The sequence below is a fragment of the Typopeltis vanoorti genome, chromosome 11 (assembly GCF_054136105.1).
Source record: "Typopeltis vanoorti isolate ZY-2024b chromosome 11, IOZ_Tvanoo_1.0, whole genome shotgun sequence".
In the NCBI taxonomy this organism is placed as follows: Eukaryota; Metazoa; Arthropoda; class Arachnida; order Uropygi; family Thelyphonidae; genus Typopeltis; species Typopeltis vanoorti.
In genome coordinates, this window is record NC_143559.1 from 109592795 (window position 1) to 109616730 (window position 23936).

Here is a 23936-nt window from a genome sequence, read left to right on the forward strand (position 1 = left end):
TAAAGGGGATGCACAAGACTGTAAGAATTACAGAGGAATAAAGTTGCTGTCCCACACAATGAAAATCCTAGAGAGGGTTCTTGATGGAAGACTGAGCTGAGGAAGGAGGTGGAGATTGCAAAGGAGCAATTTGGCTTCATGCCTGGTCGATCGACGACAGATGATGGAAAAGTTTTGAGAGAAGCAACGGGAGCTACTGGTATTTATTGATCTGGAGAACGTATGATAGAGTGCCAATGCAAGAAGTCTGGAGGTGTCTGGTCTGAGGGAGAAGAAGGTACCAGAGAAATATGTCAGGTTGGTGCAGAAATGTACAGAAATGTGGAGACAAGAGTTCGAACCTGCCTGGGAGAGACAGAAAGTCTTCCAGTGACAGTTGGCTTGCATCAAGGGTCAGCATTAAGTCCATTCCTGTTTAATACTGTGATGGAAGTGGTGACAGAGAAGGTGAGAGAAGACACACCTTGGACTATGTTGTATGCAGATGACATCGTGCTGGTGGCAGAATCAAGAGAAGTGGCAACTAAACTGGAAAGTTGAAGGAAAGTACTGAGAGAGAGGTATGAGACTGAGCAGAAGTAAGACCGAGTATATGTGTTGCAAAGCGGATGGCAGCCAGAAGACAGATCTGGAGCTGGAAGGAAATGTCATCAGGAAGGTCAGTGACTTTATATACTTAGGTTCAACAATGAAAGAGGATGGTGAAGCTGAGAAGGAAGTGGGATGCAGGATAAAAACAGGATGGAGGAACTGGAGAGAAATGGCTGGAGTGCTATGCGATAAGAGGGTACCGATCAATCTAAAAGGCAAAATCTACAGGACAATAGTGAGACCAGCTATGACGTACGCTATGGAAACTGTGGCCCTGAGGAAAAATAACATCAGCAGGATGAAAGTAGTGGAGATGAGAATGCTTAGGTGGATGTGTGGTGTGACCTGAAAGAATCATCTGAGAAATAACTATGTAAGGGGAATGGTAAAAGTTACGAACTTAGGAGCAAAGATACAGGAGGCAAGGTTGAGATGGTTTGGTCATGTGATGAGGAGGGAGGAAGAGTATGTGGGAAGAAAGGTCATGCAGATGGATGTGTAGGGGAGGAGGAAGCACTGACAGCCAAAGAAAAGATGGTGTAGGAGGACTTCAGAATGAAGAACTTGGATGTGGCTACAGTCCAAGACAGGAAGTTGTGGAGGGGACTCACCACAAACAGCGACCCTACTTAATTGGGAAAAGCTGCAGAAGAAGTAGAGTGCACTGACAATCTGGAACAGCACCACATCACTCTCACTAAGACTTTCTCCATCAAAACTGAATTAATGGAGAGTAAGTACAATTGAATTTATAATCAACTCTATGACAATAAGTATCTTCCATGGAAGTGGCAAGCCTTAATGTGTCAACAGCTCATGACTTGAATGATGATAAAAAAATACAGTGCTGTTATCTTCAATTCCCACTCAGAAACAGGCAAGATACCTGAGGACAACATTAAAAAGCCCACTGAAAAATGTACCTTGAACCCCAAAGCAATAAAACTTGTAGGATGTCAATGCTTCAGGTGCATGGAAAAACAAAAAGATAAAATGAATTTCCAGTGCTTCATAAAAGTGACCTGTGATACATCAATGACCAACAGATTAAATTCATAATGGATATCAAGTCTGAAGGCACACTTTCCCCATATAAGCCAGGGTAAGATCTCACCTTCATTCACCAAAATGAAATTTGATGACAACATCAACAATTAGAAGAAACAAGCCTAAATGGTGATGATGATGCATGAAACACTGACTCCAAAAAACAAATGCTAATACAGAAATCAAGCTCTATTAATAGCTACTGTGAAAATCAGAATGCAAACACTGCATAAGGAATGTGCATATCCATTAAGCTCAGAGAACCTTCCAAATCCATTTCACAATTAAAAGGTCTAATTTCCAATCTCAACAATGTTCATTTCCATCTCCAGTTTTCAAAATATCACCTGTTTTTGCTTCAAGAAATTCAAATTCTTAAGTAATGCTCATCTCAGCTTTCTCAATGCCACTCTTTGAGTCATTTTGTCTCAAAGTGTGTGGAATAGGTCAGTCTTTTTAACTTTCTAACCAAACCTGTTTTTAACATTCACTGATTGGAAACCTCTCTGGCCAAAAACCATTCTAAAAACCTCTGAAAACCATTCTAACTTGTTAGTTTTCATCTCTTTCTTTGAATATTAGTTTTCATTAGTCTAACTTTCACAGTGAGGTCATCTTTCTTGGGAATTTTAATGTTTACAACACCAACTGGCTAGCCTCTTCCTACTGTACAGATCAAGCAAATAGAAATGATGGGACATTTTCTATAACCAATGATCTTACTAAGTACACTGTGAACACTATTTGTCCTCTAGCTAATTCAGACCACAATTTAGTGCAGATTTCTTCTCCCATTGGACAATACTCACACAGCAACTCTCATCCACATATTGCTAACTCATAAGAATGCCAACTGGGGTTCTTCATACGCTTTATTCCCTTGGCTGGATCCAGTTATGTGACTCAAATAATGATGTTGAACATATCACCAAAATAATTCTTATCGGTTTGGAAATCTTTATTTCCATTCCACTTTAAATTTCTGTCCTAGGGAATAATTAAAGATGTAGCTGGCTTTCACCAAATATCTATCTTCCTTTACTATTTACACCAAAGCCAAGAAGAGCAGTAAGAAAATCATCATTACACCTGAAACCATGAAATTTAAGAGAGCTAAATGCAAGAAGCTTGTATTATATCCAAATGGTGGTCATGCTTCCTGGTCTCTTGCTAAAGCTGTCAACTTCTATCTAACATTGTTCACACACCGGTTACACTTGGATAGTTCTGTTGCATTATCACCACATAAAAATGCCAATCTCTTGACTTCTTACTTTTTCTCAAATTCTTGCTGAGTCAGTCTTGGTATATATCCCTCAACATTTAATACACCCAATGACCTTTCATCAGAAAAAGATCAAAATATACTGAGGAAGGATGAGATGATGTTAAATTGTGAATGAAACTATGTTGTGTAATTTATTTTTTTCATTCACATTTAACATTGCTTATTATATATTAATCATGATTTGTATAAAAATTATTTATTGTTCCTTAATTAAGGATTAATATTTAAATATTTATTCTAAACTTAACCTACTATTAAATTATTAAACAATAATATCTGTAGAATTTATGATAACTAAAATATATATATGATGTAACGAAAAGTATTATTATAATTAATTCAGTACGTAATGAAAGAGCTGATTAAGTAGCTCAAATATTCTGTTTATTCTTATTTGTAAAAATTTAACGTTATGTAATCACTCATGTAGTAATGGTTGGTTTCTGGATTCTGGTTTGATTAACTTGATTCTGGTGATAGAAAACGTGAATTTAATTCAGAAGAGAAAATCCCATACTACAGACATAGAAGACACAAAAAAATTGATAATGATAGTAATGAGAAATTTAATGAGAATGTAAAAGAGAATAAATACATTAAACATAATAAGGAACCAAGTTTCAGTCAAACTAGGTACTACTTGAGGAATCGGAAAGGAAATATGTAATCCAGTCCTTCCGTGAAGGAGCCTAGTATAAAAAAAAAAAATTTTTTTTCTTATAACAAAAATTTTTTTTTTAAAAGGAAGGGTGAGCCTATGTTAAATTGTGAATGAAACTATGTTGTGTAATTTATTTTTTTCATTCACATTTAACATTACTTATTATATATTAATCATAATTTGTATAAGAATTATTTATTGTTCCTTAATTAAGGATTACTATTTAAATATTTATTCTAAACTTAACCTACTATTAATTTATTAAATAATAATATGTGTAGAAATTTATGATAACTGAAATATATATGTAAAGTAACGAAAAGTGTTATTATAAATAATTGTATACGTAATGAAAGAGCTGATTAAGTAGCTCAAATATTCTGTTTATTCTTATTTGTGAAAATTTAATGTTATGTAATCACTTATGTAAGAGTAGAGCGTTGTATTACATTAGCGAAATGTTTGCGTTCATGCGTTGTCATGGAAACGCATGAAATAAACAAGCACGAGTCGAAGAGTGCATGACCTTGGAACCAAAAAGGAGAGAATGGGAATTTTAATGAGAGATAAGTAAGAGTTTTGCAGAGCCTGAAGGAAGGTAGGATACAAGCAAGGAAGTGAAAGAAAATTGTAAATTCTTTAGGGCAGAAATTCAAGAGCACAGTGTTTAGAAGTAAGCAAGAAACGTAGTGAATCTTATACTCAGCTGCAAGTGAAATCAGCTGTTATTATAGAGGAAAATTGATGTCGTAATCGGATAAATAAAGAACTGGACATTCAATGGGAAATTCTGATTAGTTCCAGTTAGTCTAGGATTACGTCTTAATTCTATGTTGCCCTGAGAAGAATTATAATGAATTTAACTAACTGCAGGAAAGTAAACAAGGAAGGATATCAGTACCTTATCGCTGTTGTTTAGAGTAGTGAAGCGCGATTAACAGTAGTTCAGTTAAAGCGTTGGAGAATTTTATTTAATGTGTTCCGCTAGCTCAAATGAGTTAATTCATAAGTGTGCTCACAATAAATTGATGTATTGAAGATTGTATCTGGTAAGAGTAGTCATACATGTTCATTCATTCTAACATTAACTATAGCGTATCTTAGAAGTTCAAGGTCCGAAATAAGATTGCTTGGAACAATGCCTACCTTGATTAGTGCCTGCTGTGAATTTAAACATTAAGTACTACTGATAGATGTGTGTAAACTGATCAAATGAGAAGTTTGTTTTATTAACTTGAGTTAAGAGAATTTATAGTTTTGAAGCAGTGAATTGTATGTTAAAGTTTAGAACATTGAATTGTAATGAGTGACTTAGCAAGATGTATTAAGTTATTTGTATTGTTTCATTTAAAAGTAGAATTCTTGCATTTGTTATATATCATATATTAAATGTTTTATTTTGTTAATCTAAATATTGTGTTTGCCTGAATTCCCTTTTATTGCACCGTTCATAAAAAATTCGAATCTTGCAGGAACCCCAAATGGAGTAGTAAATAATTCGGCCTAAATAAATGAGGAGACTGCTAACTTAATTAAGAATTGAACCTACTATTTTATATAGACTAATCTAAAAATAGGGTGGCGCAGTATAATTATAAATTTCCCTAATTTTGGATCGGTGATCAATTTGTAATTAGTTGTTATATTGATAAGAGTGACTTGAACCAAGATGGCGGATTTAGAACATAACATGAAAAAAGAACGTCACGACAAATGACCATCTGTTGTTTTACAATAACAGATGGTTGAGTGATGACAGAAGCAAAAGAAATAGTTGAATTTCTCTATTCACCTGAGTGATCACATGCAAGATTTAACAACCATGTGGAGATAATGCAGCATGTGATGAAACAGGGAGTGAGATATAAGAATAGGGATAGATGAGCTGCAGGAGTTTAGAAGATTAAGAAATCACAAATACAGACATGGAACTGGATGGAATATCAGCATATGTATTATACAAGAGAAATGTAAGCATCTTCAATCCAGATCTGTTATTGTTGAAGTCTCAGCAATAACAGAGTCCCAAAGAATACAGTTACATTATGAAAAGGGGGCTCCCAAGACAGAGAGAAAAAGTTAATGACTGATCAGTATCATAGGAGTAGTTAGGCTATCAGAAAAGTTGGTTGGGATAAATTCAGGAATGGGGAGACTGTGGCTTTGTAAAGAGGAGGTCTTGTCTTAGTACTGTAATTTACTCACTTTCTACAATACAGAAATAATTATACCATACTTTGAAAAGGCGCATTCCACAGAATACAAGAACCCTAATTATTGTGTAAACTGGAACAAATGGGACTGGATGAGAAACTAGCAACAAGAGTATAGTTGATGGGCATTTATGCTGTACATGTGGAGTAAAATCGAAGAAAAGGCAGGAGGTACTAGTGGTATGATGCAGTGCTCTACTCTCCTTGGGTGCTACTATTTAATTAACACATTAGTGATACTGGGAATAACTTGGAGGGGTACTTCATATTATTTAATGAAAAAGATTAAAAGATGTATATTACCCAGTCTCTTTGTGTCTTGTGACATGAAAGGACTAGGCCCATTTTCTCCAGTCATCTCTAATTCTGCCTCTCTCAAAACTGTCCCTTCCAGCCATCTTTGTTGGTTTTTCCCAAATTTTTTACTAAGTTAGCCGAGACTTTCCTCTTTTTCCTTCTGGGATCCACATTAAAACTATCACTGAAATTTCTCTTATGTCCATTTTCAATACATGGCAAATCCACTTCCATCTATTCTTTCTTTCTCTAATCAATCATCTCTAATTCTGCCTCTCTCAAAACTGTCCCTTCCAGCCATCTTTTTTTTTTGGTTTTTCTCTAATTTTTTACTAAGTTAGCCGAGACTTTCCTCTTTTTCCTTCTGGGATCCACATTAAAACTATCACTGAAATTTCTCTTATGTCCATTTTCAATACATGGCCAATCCACTTCCATCTGTTCTTCCCCCCCCCCCACTGGCAATAGTTTTTTGCTTTATCAATTTGTTGTATAAGTTCAAATTTGTCATGTTGTGGCCAAAATGTTTTGAATAAATTTAAGTAAATCACTCTGAAAACTATTTAATTTGGTTTCCTGTTTCTTTGTCAATTTTCATGAACTCTGATCCATATACAACAGTGCCTTCACTTTGTCATCAAAGGTCTATATTTTGGTTTCATTATCATCATCATCAAATTCCTGCCATGTACCCTCAAGGGGTGTACAGGATATGATAGTACTACATGAAAAAAATTACATCATTACTAACTTCCTATCTACAATTTTCCTCCAAATCAGTCTCTTACTTGTCAAGACTCCAACATTATCAGATCTTATATTTCTATCGTCTAAGGCACATTGTACCGTATCAATCCACCTATATCTTGGTCTTCCTCTGGGTCGTTTTCCTGCCAACCTGGCAGAGAATACTTATTTTGCTAATCTTCCTTCGCCCATTCTGTTTAGTTGACCATACCACCTGAGATTAGCTCTGCTAATGCATTTCTGGATGTTGACAATGTTAAGTTCTTACCTAATATCCTCATTTTTAATATGATATTGCCATTGATGCCATCTGTTCACGCCTCTAATGTTTCTCAGGACTCTCATATCTGCTATCTCTAGTCTTTGGTCAAGTGTTTTACTTCTGACCCAGCTCTCAGATCCATAACTTAAAATTGGTTTGAACATTGTCTGGTATTTAGCTAATTTAGTGCTTTGACTGATTTCTCTCTTATTCCATATGAATTTATTCAATTGACTTCCTACCATACCAGCTTTGTTGATTCTGTTGTCTATTTCTATATTTAATTTACCATCTTCAATAAAAATTGTGCCTAAGTAAATGAAATGTTTCACTTTTTCCACAGGTTCTCCATTCACAACACGGTTGACATTTTCAATGATTCTGCCTATTTTCATTGTTCAATTTAGGCAGAGAATCTTGCAGACTTGTAGCGGATTTATTTAGAAGTATAACATCATCCGCATAAAGCAAAAAGCTGACATTAACATCTCCAATTTTGATATCATTTTTAATACCACTTTCCTTCATAATGTGATCCATATAGATAATGAATAACAGAGGGCATAATGTACATCCTTGTCTCACACCAGATTTAACCTTAAACCATTTTCCTGTACTTCCTTCAATTCTAGCTGCTGACTTACAACTCAAATAAAGACTAAGTATTGCTTGATATAATGCCCTATTGACACCATATAACTGTAGCATATTGAATAGCTTCTCTCTTGGTACCTTGTCATATGCCTTTTCCAAATCGACAAAACTTAAATACAGATCTCTGTTATATTCCCATGCTTTATCGACTATTTGTCGTAAAGTGAAGATCTGATCCTGACAGCCTCTATTTGGCCTGAATACAGCTTGTTCTTCACCAAGCTTTTCTTCCACAATTCTTCTCAACTGTTTCTCAAGTATACTTGCATAGATCTTCCCAGGAACACTCAGTAGGGAAATACCTCTGTAATTCTCACATTCAGTTTTATTTCCCTTTTTATATATGGGTACTATGAGGGCTCTACTCCAATCATCGGGAATATATCCCTCTGTCCAGGCTTTCTGAACTATACAGTGAAGCCACTGTAAGACTTTTATACCACCATACTTCAGCATTTCTGGTCAAATATCATCCACTCCTGCTGACTTTCCACATTTTAAGCCTTTAATGGCTTTGTTTACTTCAAGTATGAATATGTATTCCTGACTGCATGCCTGGTCAGTGTTTTTTACCACTGTGCTGTCATCACTGCTTGTTTCATTTAGCAGTTTTTCAAAGTAATTACTCCATACTTCAAGGATATCTTTTTCTCCCGTTTTCATGTCACCTTTATCATCTCTAACTCCTTTTACAGCACTCTTTCCTCCATTCCTAAGCTTCTTCAACAACCTCCAGAATATTTTGCCACCTTCTTGGTATTTATTTTCTATATTCTTGCCAAAGTCCTCCCATGACTTTTGTTTAGCTAGTTTTACAGTGTTTAGCATTCTTGCATTTGTCTTTGTATTCTCTAAGAGCACAAGCTGACTTATTTGACTGGAACTTTTGATATGCTTTCTTCTTTTCCTTCACTGCCTCTTTAACTTCCTGTGTCCACCAGGGAGTTCTGATTTTTTTTTATCCTTGCAGACAACCTCACCAGATGCCTCTCTGGCAGAATCAATCAATTTTTCCTTCAGAGTTTGCCACTGAATCTCCAAGGTTCTCAAACTCTTTCATTTTGTTTTCAATAAACTTTCTGTATTTTAGTCTACAGTTCACATCTGAGAGCTGCTCAACTTTTATTCGCTTTAAAACTTTCTTACATGTTATTCTTTTCAATATGAAATTCAATTTTATCCTGCTCAAGACTAAATAGTGATCGCTTCCAATTTCAAATCCTCTGTACACTCTGGTGTCCTGCACCAGGGAGAAAACATCACTATCAACAATAACATAGTCAATGAGACTTTCTCATTCCTTGTCTCTTCTCTCAATGTGGATTTGTGCACATTTTTATGTTGGAACATGGTGTTAGTAATAACCAGTCCATGTCCCGAGCAAAAATCTAACAGGTATTTGCCATTATTATTAGCTTTGCTCTTTTCTCCAAATTTTCCCAAAATATTTTTATATGTCTCACAATCATTTCCTACTCTGCTATTCAGATCACCAACAAGGACCAACTTTTCCTTTTTCATTGTGTCAGTTGCTTTTTCTAAAGCATCAAAAAATTCCTCCACTTCTACCTTAGTAGAAACTTCTGTGGGACCATAGGCACAAATAAGTCTCATTGTCCAGTTCCCCATTCTCATATTTGCCCACATTACTCTATTTGAGACTGACTGCCATTCAAGAAGATTAGCCTCGTATTTTGTGTTGAATACTATGGCTACTCCTTCTTTTCCTTGTTTGTCATTTCCTGAATATAACATTTTGTATTTATTGCTCAGAAAGATCTCACCAGTTTTGGTCTTTTTTGTTTCAGTCACCCATATTATGTCAATCTGGTACTTATCTAATTCCTCAGCAAGCTCCATTTCTTTGCCATTCAGGCTTCTTATGTTGATAGTACCGATCTTTAACTCTGGTGATGTTGAGTTGGGGTTTGTTTTCAGATTTGTTCCAGTAGCTGACTTTTCGCTGTTCGCCCTGGTTCCCTGGCGAAAACAACGGGGGCCTTGTTTAACCGGGTGACGCCCCAGCCGGAATGAAATTTTGTCATGTTGTACCATTATAATATTTTCATTATAATATTTTATATTATAATATATTATCAATATATATCCATATATATTATCAATGTCTTTTGAAACCAGTATTTTCTTTGCTTTTGTCAATTTTTTTGTTACAATTGACTCTCACCATAGCAAACTTGTAGGGATAATAAGATTTGTTAAGAAGAGTTGGCTATGGTTTATTTTAAGAATAGTAACATGGGACTTTTCAGTAGTTTGTTGCAATGGTGTTTGCTATGGTTAGAATAAAGTGTATATATGTCAGTTCCAATTTGTTTGTTATAGTGCATAGTTTACTATAATGAATTTCTTTTTAACATAGCATTATACCTAGAGGGCTTTAATGTTTCTGATTAAGAATTTATTATAGCAATTTATCCCACAGGAGTCAATATTAACTGAATATTATCTCATGGGTGTATAAAAGGGTTGAGAAGGGTTGTGGAAGAGAAGCTTGGCGAAGAACAAACTGAATTTAGGACAAATAGAGGCTGTCAGGATCGCATTTTCACTTTACGACAGATTGTTATATTCCCATGATTTCTCAACTAAGATCTGTATTTAAGTTTTGTAGATCTGGAAAAGGCATATGACAAGGTGCCAAGAGAGAAGCTATTCAATACGCTACAATTCTATGGTGTCAATGGGGCATTATATCAAGCAATACTTAGTCTTTATTTGAGTTGCAAGTCAGCAGTTAGAATTGAAGGAAGTACAAAAGGTGGTTTAATGTTAAATCTGGTGTCAGACAAGGATGTACATTCATTACATGTTATTCATTATCTATATGGATCACATTATGAAGGAAAGTGGTATTAAACCTGATATCAAAATTGGAGATGTTAATGTAAGCTCTTTGCTTTATGCGGACAATGTTATACTTCTAAATAAATCAGCGACAAGTCTACAAGATTCCCTGACGAAACTGAATAACTGTTGTAATAGATTTGGTATGAAGATACCAAATCAGCAATATATAAACTGCATAATAGAACAAGTGAAACATTTCAGCTACTTAGGTACGATTTTTAGTGAAGATGGTAAATTAAATATGGAAATAGACAACAGAATCAACAAAGCTGGTATGGTAGGTAGTCAAATGAATAAATTTATATGGAATAAGAGAGAAATCAGTCAAACACTAAATTAGCTAAATACCAGACAATGTTCAAACCAATTTTAAGTTATAGATCTGAGAGCTGGGTCAGAAGTAAAACACTTGACCAAAGACTAGAGATCGCAGATATGAGAGTCCTGAGAAAGATTAGAGGCGTGCACAGATGGCATCAATGGCAATATCATATTAAAAACGAGGATATTAGGAAAGAACTTGACATTGTCAGCATCCAGGAATGCGTTAGCAGAGCTAATCTCAGGTGGAATGGTCACTTAAACAGAATGGGCAAGGAAAGATTAGCAAAACAAGTGTCCTCTGCCAGGTTGGCAGGAAAAAGACCCGGAGGAAGACCAAGTTATAGGTGGATTGATACAGTAAAAATTGCCTTAGACATTAGAAATATAAGATCTGATAATGTTGGAGTCGTGACAGGTAACAGACTGATTTGGAGGAAAATTGTAGATAGGAAGTTAGTAATGATGTAAATTTTTCATGTAGTACTATCATATCCTGTACAACCCTTGTGTGAGGGTACATGGCAGAAATTTCATGATGTGTAAAATTCTTAACTTTATTTTTTTTAATTATATGTTAGTCAAATTTAATTTCTTTCTAATTTTTATCTAATCTAAGAGACATGGTCCAATTTTAAGTTCGGCTATCTTACAATGTTTCTGATTATATATGTATATCACAGTGATTTGATGATTAGGTCATCACACAGTTCAGATCTTCAAATTGTGTAAGATTCCATTTTATATCTTTTCTTATGCATAATTCAATCAGTGACCGTTAAAAAAACAGTCCATACATTACACATCCCTATCTCACTAGTGTCCTTATCTCATACCAATTATTCAACGTACCGATCAAAAATTCTGTAGCTCCTAATTATCCAGAATGCCTCTCTAGCAATACTATCAAAAGCTCTGGAAAAATCTCTAAATTTAGGTATTATGAGAGGTATCACAATATCATTAGGTATAATGATACTCTGTTCAATTATATTCCTTAAAATAAAAATGTGATGTATAGTACTTCCATCTGTTCTAAAATTCAATTGCTCATTCCTTAATATCCTTCACATTTCATTACAAGCAGTGTATTATACAGATGAAATTGTTGAGGCTAAGGATTTAGCAGTGATGGTTAACAGAGTTGATGTTCAGAGACCATTGCAAAAAGCAAGCAAAACAGATTACCGTATTTGCTGGCGTATAAGACACACATTTTTTCTTTGAAAATAGGCCTGAAAAATGGGATGCATCTCATACGCTGATACTCAGTATTTTATTACTTTCATTTCTGGAAATTTTCTCTGTTCCAAGTTACGCGATTTCTTTCTTGCTTCCTTGTGGTGTGTGAGAGCATTCCAGTTACGTAGAATTCAGTGGATGTGCATGCGCTGTCATCAACGATCACAGCTGTGTTCCTGTGTTCCTTCGTTTAAACTTTCCAATTGTCGTCGCGGTTGTTGTGAACGGTGATAAGTTTCTGCCGTTAAATTTTCTCTAAATGTTTTGGCAAATTATGGCTGAAAAATGTCGGCAGTGGAACAATATTGCATACAAGCTACATGTGATTGCGTATGCTAAAGAACATGGAAACAGGGCTGCAGAGAGGCATTTCAGGCCACCCCCAACTGAGAAAATGATAAGAACTTGATGGAATCAGGAAGAGGATCTAAAAAAGGGAAATTCACAGTAAACATAACCGACGATAAATTTCTGGGTTTTGACGAAGAAGATTAAAAGGTGGATACTCTTTCTCAGTTACATTAGGTAATTGTTGAAAGTAGTCCTACTTATTACTTTATATTTGAAATACTGTAAATTCATTATAATATTCAGTGATAAAGTTTTTTTCCTAAAAAATGCGCACAAAAAAGGGGGTTCGTCTTATACGCTGCCAAATACGATACTTTAATGTTAAAAAAACATGCTAAAAAGCAGGGATAAGAAAGTAATTATCTCTCCTTATTAAGCTTTGATAAGATCATATCTGAATGAGTGCTATGAACAGATTTGGTCACTTGAGTTTCTTTGAGTTGTGAAGGCTGTGGAAAGGATTCAGAAGCAAGTAACCAAAATGATGATTGCTTTGTGAAGTGCTCCCTATGAAAATATGTGGGTTACATTGGTAGTGAAGCAAAAGAGAGGATATGATTGAAACATAAATTAGTGAAGGGATTTTATAGGGAAGACGCAAAATTTCAATATACGAATGGATGGAAGATAACCAGGATTAGCCCTGAAAGTCACATAACAGTGTGGTTAGCAAGAGGACTACGTTTTTGTGGCTTGGGAGAATAGAGAATGAGTGGAAAAGATTGGCAGAGGCAGTCATAAGTGTTTTATCCATGAATGAGTTTAAGGACAGTTGACTGGCACTGTGCAAATAATGGCTAGTGTAGGTCTCTCATTATAAGTCTTCAGACTCCATGGAGTTGCTCATGTAATAATAATAAATGTGTTATTAAAAAAAAATCTTTTACAATTTTCATAAAAATATATAATACATATTTATCATATCATTACCATACCTTCTTTTCTATATGTAAATACAGAAAAGAAGTTATGATATTACATGCCTGTAGTCAGATAGTTTTTGGATTATAGCTAGCAACTTTAATCAAACAGGTGTTTAATGAATACCAAGAGAATCAATCATGTTCAAGAGAAAATTCTATTAAAGTTAAAGTAAGATTTAAGTGATGCTTATAATGTGGAATTGGCTGCACTTGGCAACAGATTCCAAACTTATAAGCTTTGTTTAATATGGAATCTCTAGTAGAACCATACTCTACTAGGGGACATAATAAAAAGATATTGTAAAAGCTATTTCGAACAAATATACCAAGTTTATTCCCTGATTTCAGTGTTAAAATCATAAGGAATAGCTTTCAGCAACAGTTACAGAATTCATTTAAGAAAGAATTAGATAAAATTTATGTATAATGATTATCTAATTTAGTATGGTTGAACAGGTATTATTGTTAATGAGTTTGTGTGAAAAAATAATAATAAGCAAAGTATTCAATTTAAAAAATAAAATAAACACAAGCCCACACAATGTACTAGTGAATTCTTATATTACACATGACATCACAGTAGTAATTACTCAGCACACAGTTCAACAGCTGTTCATTCTTTCCCTTCCAACACCAAGTTGGTTGGTCTTAGACTATGGTTTTCTTATGGATACTCCAGTTTTCTCTTCACAAAACATAAAAGCAACTTGAATGCATTTAATAATTAGTTACATGTGCTATAAAGGAATGAATTCAGTAATTTAATTTGTAAGTTGTTGCAGTTGGCATCCCACGTAGATTCTGGTTAGCTTGTACAAGACCAATGATTAAAATAAAAAAGCTAAAGGATGGAAGAGGTAGCTGAAATCATATATAGTTTTAGTACTCAAACGTAAATAGAACTTCAAAGTCTTGCAATTCTACATTACCTTTGGCATCAGCACCAGGATACAATTTTGTCCATGGAACTTTTGGTTTATAAGGTAATGACTGAAGATATGTCCTTGCCTATATTTGAGAAACTTCAGTTTAAATGATTTAAACAGATTAAGCAAATATATATTTGCATTACAATAATACTTTCATATAGAAACCAAATTCAAACCTACTTTTTTATATTGTTATAAGCTGATTAAAAAAAATCACTTTTTTCATTGCAAAGGATAATGCATCAGTTTACATATTTCTGAAGCTTATGGGTTAGAATATTTAGACTAAAGATTGCAAAATTTGCTAATATCATGAACCTTGTGGTCTACTTTTTCAGGACCTTCAAAATAAATTAATTAGTACTGTTTTGGCTTTTTAATATCATGTCAAAGTTTTTCAGCTAACGCCTTTTTATTCCCACATAGAGAGTAGGCGAGGCCGTTTAGCTCCATCAAAGTTTTTATATAAAAATAATATAGATAAAGAAAAATACCAAATTAAAATTTATCCAATTGACCAAAAACACTTGATTTCCTAATCTTTCTTCTCGCATTGTGTTCAACTGACCATACCATTTAAGATTAGCTCTGCTAACATATTCCTGAATGCGAACAATGCTAAGTTCTTTCCTAATATCCTCCTTTTTAATAAAATATTGCAATTGATGCCATCTGTTCCTGCCCCTAATCTTTCTCAGGACTCTCATATCTGCAGTCTCTAGTCATTGGTCAGTGTTTTACTTCTAACCCAGCTCTCAGATCCATAAGTTAAAATTGGTTTAAACACTGTCTTCTATACGGCTAATTTAGTGCTTTCACTAATTTCTCTCTTATTTCATATAAATTTATTCAGTTGACATCCTATGCAAGCTTTGTCGATTCTGTTGTCTATTTCCATATTTAATTTACCATCTTCACTAAAAATTGTGAGTAAGTAGCTGACATGTTTTACCTGTTCTATATTCACAATGCAGTTGATATTTTCAATGCTTCTGCCTATTTTCATTGTCTTGTTATTGCTGACCTTCATACCATATCTATTACAACAGTTATTCAATTTAGTCAGGAAATCTTGCAGACTTGTCGCAGATTTATTTAGAAGTATAACACCGTCCGCAAAAAGCAAAGAGCTGAGATTAACATCTCTAATTTTGATATCAGGTTTAATACCACTTTCCTTCATAATGTGATCTATGTAGATAATGAATAACAGAGGGGATAATGTACATCCTTGTCTGACACCAGATTTAACATTAAACCATCTTCCTTCCTTCAATTCTAACTGCTTACTTACAACTCAAATAAAGACTAAGTATTGCTTGATATAATGTCCAATTGACATCATAGAACTGTAACATTTCGAATAGTTTCTAATTCTTGGCACCTTGTCATATGCCTTTTCCAGATCAACAAAACTTAAATACAGATCTTTGTTATATTCCCATGATTTCTCACCTATCTGTCATAAAGTGAAAATGCGATACTGACAGCCTCTATTTCGCCTGAATCCAGCTTGTACTTCACCAAGCTTCTCTTCCACAATCCTTCTCAACCGTTTCTCAAGTATACTTGCATATATCTTACCAGGAACATGCAGAAGAAAATTACCTCTGTAATTCTCACATTCAGTTTTATTTCTCTTTTTATATATGGGTACTATGAGAGTTTACTCCAATCACCTGTTCAGGCATAGTTCAGGCTTTCTGAACTATGCAGTGCAGCCACTGTAAGTCTTTTATACCTCCATTCTTGAGCATTTCTGGATGAATATCATCTACTCCTGCTGCCTTTCCACATTTCAGGCTTTTTTTGATATCTTTAAGTATAGATATGTATTCTTGACTGCATGCCTGGTCAGTGTTTTTTACCACTATATACTGTCATCACTGCTTGTTTCATTTAGCAATTTTTCGAAGTAATTACTCCATATCTTTTTCTCTTGTTTTTATGTCACCTTTATCATCTCTAATTCTTTTTACAGCACTCTTTCCTTAATTTCTGAGCTTCTTCAACAACCTCCAGAATATCTTGCCACCTCCTTGATATTTATTTTCTATGTTCTTACCAAAATCCTCCCATGACTTTTGTTTAGCTAGTTTTACACAGTGTTTAGCTTTCTTACATTTGTCTGTATATTCTCTAAGAGCACAAGCTGACTTATTTACCAAGAACTTTTGATATGCTTTCTTCTTTTCTTTCACCATCTCTTTAACTTCCTGTGTCCACCATGGAGTTCTGATTTTTCTATCCTTACAGACAACCTCACCACATTCCTCTCTGGCTGAATCAATCGGTGTTTTCTTCAGGGCTTGCCACTAAATCTTTCAACCTTTGAAAATAATTACTCCATACATCAAGAATATCTTCATCCTCAGTTTTCATGTTTCCTTTATTATCTCTAATTCCTTGTACAGTACTCTTTCTTCCATTTCTGAGCATTTTTGATAGCCTCCATAGACTATTCAATACACTTTCATTAAAAGAAACACGTATAAACCACAGTGAAAATTATTTAATTGTAAATATTTCATCCTAAGTATCTTAGGACATCATCAGTACAGTATTTAAACAAAAATTAGGAATAACATACAGTTAGGGCGCATGATTACAATAGAATCTCATGAAAACGTGCATAACGTGCTAAAGTAGTACAACAAAAAAAAAAAAAAAAAAAAAAAAAAACGTTAATTATTTAACACAATTTTGTATGATAATTTCCCATACTTTAGGAATAGTAAGAACGTCGTTGCGGTTTAGGTTTGGTCTGTGTAGTAAGGCTTCAGAACTTTCTTTGTATAAACGTTCATGTTTAAATAAAGATCTATGTAAAAGTTTAGCCTTTTCCCAATGGATCCTATGGTTTGGATTTTCAATTTCGTATTGAGAGAGGCCAGATTTCTGCGGTTTAAGAAGACGAATGTGGTCTTGATGTTCCGAGATGCGTTTCTGAACAGACCTACCTGTCTGTCCAAAGTAAGATAATTTGCATGAGCATGGAATCTCATAAACACCAGGTAACATCAACGGTGAGAGTTTGTCCTTAGAAGGTAACAAGTTGTAAATTTGGTTGATAGGTTTGTAAGTAGTGGCAAAATTGTATTTCTTCATAATTTTAGAAAGACGTTCTGAGATGCCTTTAACGTAAGGTATGGGAATCCTATGCACTTCTTCCTGTCTGGTTTGATGTATGCAGAAGTGACTGATGATTTTTTGAGTTGTTTTGGGATTATATCCATTTAGGATGGCTGTATTTTTGATAACTTCTAATTCCTGGTTTAAAGATTCTTCAGAGGAGCAGAATTTGTGTGCTCTGGAAACTAGTGATTTAATAATGCCAGATTTCTGAGATGGATGATGAGCAGAAGAATTGTGAATGTAGCGACCTGAGAATGTAGGCTTGCGAAAGACGGAAGTGGCGATGGAACCGTCTTCTTTTCTTTTGATGTGTAAATCCAAAAAAGAGATACCCTGTGGAGATTCTTTTTCTAACGTAAAGTTGATGCGATGATGAAGAAGGTTAATTTTATCTAGAAACAGTTGTAATTCAGGTTCGGGATGATTCCATACTGCAAATACGTCATCGACATATCTTAGCCAAATTTTTGGTTTGGGTTCAAAAGTGAATATTTTTTCCTCAAGGTGTTCTAGAAACAAATTTGCTAGGTTTGGTGATAAAGGAGATCCCATTGCTGTTCCTTCCTCTTGCTTGTAAATTTGACCTTTCCAGGTGAAGTAACCTGATGCAATAACAAACTTGGACAATTCAACTATATCAGATGGAAATTTTTGAGTAAGTAATTCTATTGTTTCTTTATGGGGAATGTTAGTGAAGAGGGAGACAATGTCGAAGCTGATTAACAAGTCAGTTTTTGATAGTTGAATGTCTTTAATTTTTGTGTGAAACTCAGTGGAATTTTTTTTTTTGGATTGAAGAGACTGAGTGGCCTATGTGAGGGCGGAGAAGGTTAGATAAGAATCTTGATAACTTGTACGTTGGACAGCCGATACAGTCTACGACAGGTCTAAGTGGAACATTAGTTTTGTGTAGCTTAGGTAAGCCATAAATTCTAGGAGGTCTTGCATGGTATGTCTTAAGTTTTTTGATAGTTTCTTCATCTAAGGAGGAAGTTTCATTAAGTAGCTTATTTAATTTTTTGAGTTGACGATTCGTAGGATCAAAATCCAATTTGGAGTAAGTATTACGATCTCGAAGAAGTAAATTAATTTTTCGGTCATATGAATTGGTATCAAGAACCACAGTGGTATTTCCTTTATCAGCTCTAGTAATGATTAAATTTTTGTTACGTTTTAAGGAAATAATAGCTTTCAATTCCGACTTTAATTTGTGTGTGTGTGTGTGTGTGTGTGTATATATAAACACAAAAATTAAAGACATTCAACTATCAAAAACTGACTTGTTAATCAGCTTCGACATTGTCTCCCTCTTCACTAACATTCCCCATAAAGAAACAATAGAATTACTTACTCAAAAATTTCCATCTGATATAATTGAATTGTTCAAGTTTGTTATTGCATCAGGTTACTTCACCTGGAAAGGTCAAATTTATCAACCAAAACCTATCAACCAAATTTATAACTTGTTACCTTCTCCTAAGGACAAACTCTCACCCTTGATGTTACCTGGTGTTTATGAGATTCCATGCTCATGCAAATTATCTTACTTTGGACAGACAGGTAGGTCTGTTCAGAAACGCATCTCAGAACATCAAGACCACATTCGTCTTCTTAAACCGCAGAAAACTGGCCTCTCTCAACACGGAATTGAAAATCCAAACCATAGGATCCATTGGGAAAAGGCTAAACTTTTACATAGATCTTTATTTAAACATGAACGTTTATACAAAGAAAGTTCTGAAGCCCTACTACACAGACCAAACCTAAACCGCAACGACGTTCTTACTATTCCTAAAGTATGGGAAATTATCATACAAAATTGTGTTAAATAATTGTTTTTTTTTTTTTTTTTTTTTTTTTTTGTTGTACTACTTTAGCACGTTATGCACGTTTTCATGAGATTCTATTGTAATCATGCGCCCTAACTGTATGTTATTCCTAATTTTTGTTTAAATACTGTACTGATGATGTCCTAAGATACTTAGGATGAAATATTTACAATTAAATAATTTTCACTGTGGTTTATACATGTGTTTCTTTTAATGATGATCGCCCCACAGGTTTCGTTATTTATAAAAAAAAAATAAAATAAAATAAAAAAAAATAATAAAAAAAAATTCAATACACTGTTTATCTTTGGGTATAAACGAGATAACAACAATTTGCATTTATCTTGTTTACTCTTTACTAGGTTTCTCTTTTACAATTTTTCTTAGCCTTTTCTCAAGTATTACTGCATAAATCCTACCCAGAAAACTCAGGTGGAAAATCCTATTGTTATTCTGGAATCCTACTTCACTTCCCTTTTCATAGAGAAGTACTATGAGATTTCTACTTTGGTCATCTGAAATTTAACCTGAATCATGTAGTACTGACACTTTGAAATTTTTATACCTCTTTGAATAAGGATTTCTAGTTCGATCAGACAACAGGATGTTGTTCGTGTTAACTGATCTTTAATCTCTTCAGGGAAGCTGCAAAATAACCATCATCATGCGTATCAAGGATTTAGGCCTAACATGGCCTGTTCCAGCCTTCGAAGTCATCGTTGAATCGTTTAAGAGGACGTCATGGTTTTCTTTTTCCTAATGGCTTGACCTTTAAGGCTTGTTTTGGTAATCTTTCTGTTCTCATTCTTTGAACATGTTCCATCCATTTATGTTTATATTTTTTAATTTTTTCTATTACTGATTCTTGGTTTAATTCTTTCATAATTTCTTCGTTTCTTTTGTGACCAAATAGGGTATACTTTGCAGTTTTTCTCATAAACTTAATTTCTGCTGTTGTTAATCTTTGTTTGTCTTTTTTGTTTTATTGTCCAGATTTCGCTTCCACACATTAAGACTGGTAGGGCTAATGTATTGTATACTTTTAGTCTGGTTTGTTTTTGAACTAGGTTTGGTTTAGATATAGAGTTAATCACAGCTGTTGTTTTTAAATATTTAGCAATATTTATGTTTATATCTTTTTCATTTTCATATGTGATCATACATCCTAGGTAGTTAAATGAATTCACCTGTTCTATGATCATGTTATCTATTACTATCTTAGTTCTTGCTGGATCTTATCCTTTAAAGGCCATAGTTTTAGATTTTTCTGTTGATATTATCATACCATAATCTTTGGCTATCTCATTTAGATCTAAAATAGCTTTACGTAAGTTATCTTCAGAATTTGTAATTATTATTTGGTCGTCGGCAAAAAGGAGAGTGTTTAAGTTCACTGTAGGAGAAAGTTTAATACCTTGATGGAAATTTTTATTCCATTTATTATTTCATTTAAGTAAATATTAAAAAGAGTTGCTGAGAGGGGACATCCCTGTTGGACCCCTTGGTTTATCTCTCTCGTATATGATAGCTCGTGATTTAATCTTATTTGTATTTGATTATTTTCATATATACTTGTGATAGCTTTTAGGATATTATTTGGTATTTTTCTTTCTTTTAATATGTTAAATAATGTTTCTTTTAACTTTGTCAAATGCTTTTTCAAAGTCAATAAATGCAATATGTGTTTCTAAATTGTATTATCTTCTTTTCACTATTATTAATTTTAGGCAAAAGGCTGGGTCTATACATGATCATCCTTTTCTAAATCCATTCTGTACTTCTAAAATAAAGTTTTCGGAATATTTCATTAGTTTGCTATTTAAGATTCTGCTATATATTTTGTAACAGGAATTTAGTATACTGATACATTTATAGTTTTTAGGGTCATCTCTATTACCATTTTTAAAGATAGGAATCACAATTGCTTTTTGCCATTCTACTGGGGGGATATCAGTTGAATAAATTTTATTTAAAAATAATAAGAGTCTTTCTTTGAGTCTTGTTCCTGCGTATTTATATAGTTCTGAACCTAGCTTATCTTCTCCAGGTGATTTTCCGTTTCTTGTTTCTTTCAGGCTGATTTCTAATTCTTCTTTAGTTATTTCCTTTTCATTTTTATTAATTGTTTGCTAGTTGTCTTTTTTAAAATATTTGTCTGTCCACAATTCTGTGTAGAAATTTAGAAATTCTTCTAATTTCAATTCAGTGTTTAATTTTATGTTTTCTTTGGTATCTGCATATAAGTGTTTCAAAATCTTATATACATTGGGTCTTATTTTATATAAATCATGTTCTAAATTAGAAACAAATTTGTTCCATGATTCTCTATGTCTTTTTCTGACTTCTCTTTTAGTTATGGCTCTTATTCTTTTATATTCTATTTCATCTTCTAATCTTTTACTGCTTAACCATTTGTGATATGCTTCTTTTTTCTTTTTGATTACTTCTTTGATTGAATCATCCCAGATCTTCAGTTTTTTCCTTTTATTGAATTTTTTGGTCTTTCCTAAGCTTTCATTTGTTGCTGCATTTAGTATCATTTTTATATTATGCCATTCTATTTTTATTTCTTCATTTTGTTTTATTTTATCTAGATATTGGTTAATTCTTTGTTCATATAGCCATTGTACATTTGTGTCATTCAATAGTCTAGTTTTATAAACAAATGTTTCAAATTTTCTTTCTGTTTTTGTTACTTGTAGCCATTTAGGTGGTAATCTTAATTTTATTTTAACAAAGAAGTGATCACTGCTTATTTCATATCCTCTGCGAAGTTTAACATCTAGTGAAAATTTTGATGTCTTTTCATTTAACATAAAATAATCTAATATTGATTTCCATCCTCTTGCTGCCCAAGTATATTTATGTATGTCTTTATGTTTATAGAAGGAATTCATATTTTTAGTTTATTATAAACTACAAAGTCAATCAATTTTTTACCATTCCTGTTTAGAGTATGTTCTCCATGTATTCCTATATTATTATTAATTTTCGTGTTTCCAATTCTTGCATTTAAGTCTCCTGCTAAAATTATGTAATCATTTTTATTTATTTTATTATATATGTTTTGTAGCTGATTATAAAAATCAATATTATTCTGTTCTCTTCCTTCTTCTGGGGCATATAAACCAATTATTGTTAAACAATATTGTTAAACCAAATATTGTTCTATTTTTATTCTAGCTTCTATTATTCTTTCATTCCATAATTTATAATGTTTTAACTGTTTTGAAAGTCAGTTATGAATCCAAATCATGACTCCTGCTTGTGCTCTTTGGTCTCTGTCAACTCCACTGTATATCACTTTAAAATTTTTGGTTCTCATAGTTCCTTTTAATTTCTTTTTTGTTTCAGTGATTACTGCTATTGTAAAATTTCTTTCATTAAATAGTTGGTCTAATTCTATTTCTTTATATGCTATTCCTCTTACATTCCAATTTTCTATGTGTATTATATTTTGTCGTTTCCATTTTTGTTTTACCTTTCCCATTCCAGGGTTGTTTTCCATAGATTCAATCCGATTATCTTTTTCTGTCAGCTTACAAGTAAAATTATGTTCTCCATGTCAGGGGACTAGCCTGACAATGGAATAGTTCAGTGGTAGGGCTGCTACCTTAAGGCTTCTGGACTAGCCTTCTTCGATATTTAAACCCATAAGAGGAATAGTGTATATTGAAGGGGAGAGAGTAGATTATAGTAGAATAATAGTAAATGTTTATAGAGGGGACACAGTTGTAAGGCCAGAAATGGAAAGACCACATGGCCCTCGAGTACTCTAATAACATAAGGGTCATAAAATAAGAAGAGTTGACTGATAAGGCCTTATAGGAAAGATTAAAGTGAGTGGATCTTCCTCAAAGTAGAAGAAGAGGATAGATCCAGCTAGGGTCCATGGGAGTGCCACTTCCCTTACAATCAAGGTGATTGCTCCTTATGGCCCTGTTGGTCCACGAGTGCTTATTCAGTATATTCAGACCAAAATAACCATAACAAAGCAAATCATTTCACACAGGACATTCGCAACATCCTGTTGTCACAGAGATTTAAGGACAACCTAAAATCCACAGATAGAATTTTTCATTTCAATCTATTGTAGATGCAAAACATTCTCCAATGCCTTGCAAAATATTTAGCTTAGCTTTTAACACTTCATTTAGGTAAAAAACTTCTTTCATCAAAAATACAAAACCTGGAATAACTTGATTATTCTAGGTTTTGTATGTATTCAATCCTCAAGACTCCACTGAAGGACATAATCTTAGAATCTATAAACATATTAATATATTTTGACCTTAGCAAACCTATTCATCAACATGCTCAAAGAAGAAACTTTATTGTTGCTACAAGACTTATTTCCTACAGACACCAATATTTTCAAACTTAGCCTACAATTTTTTCAATTCAAAAATGAGTACTATTAGCAAAAGGAAGGCATAACCAAAGGTATGCCCATTTCACTACATATGGCAAACATGTATATGAAGTCCTTTGAAGAGATGGCCAGTGAAAAATTCCATCCTAAGCCAAAAATATGGCTACATTATATCGAGGATATTTTCCTCATCTGAACAAGTATAC

General features: G+C 33.6%; 1 protein-coding gene across 2 annotated transcripts in view; it reads right to left on the reverse strand.

Annotated features, from left to right (window-relative positions):
- Nucleotides 1-23936, reverse strand: part of rl (Mitogen-activated protein kinase rl) — a 203535-nt gene that overhangs the window by 67129 nt on the left and 112470 nt on the right. For both annotated transcript variants that reach the window (XM_090400971.1, XM_090400970.1), the window contains exon 8: nucleotides 14395-14473. In XM_090400971.1, the coding sequence (XP_090257097.1) occupies nucleotides 14395-14473 (79 nt within the window). The remainder of the gene's footprint in view (nucleotides 1-14394; nucleotides 14474-23936) is intronic.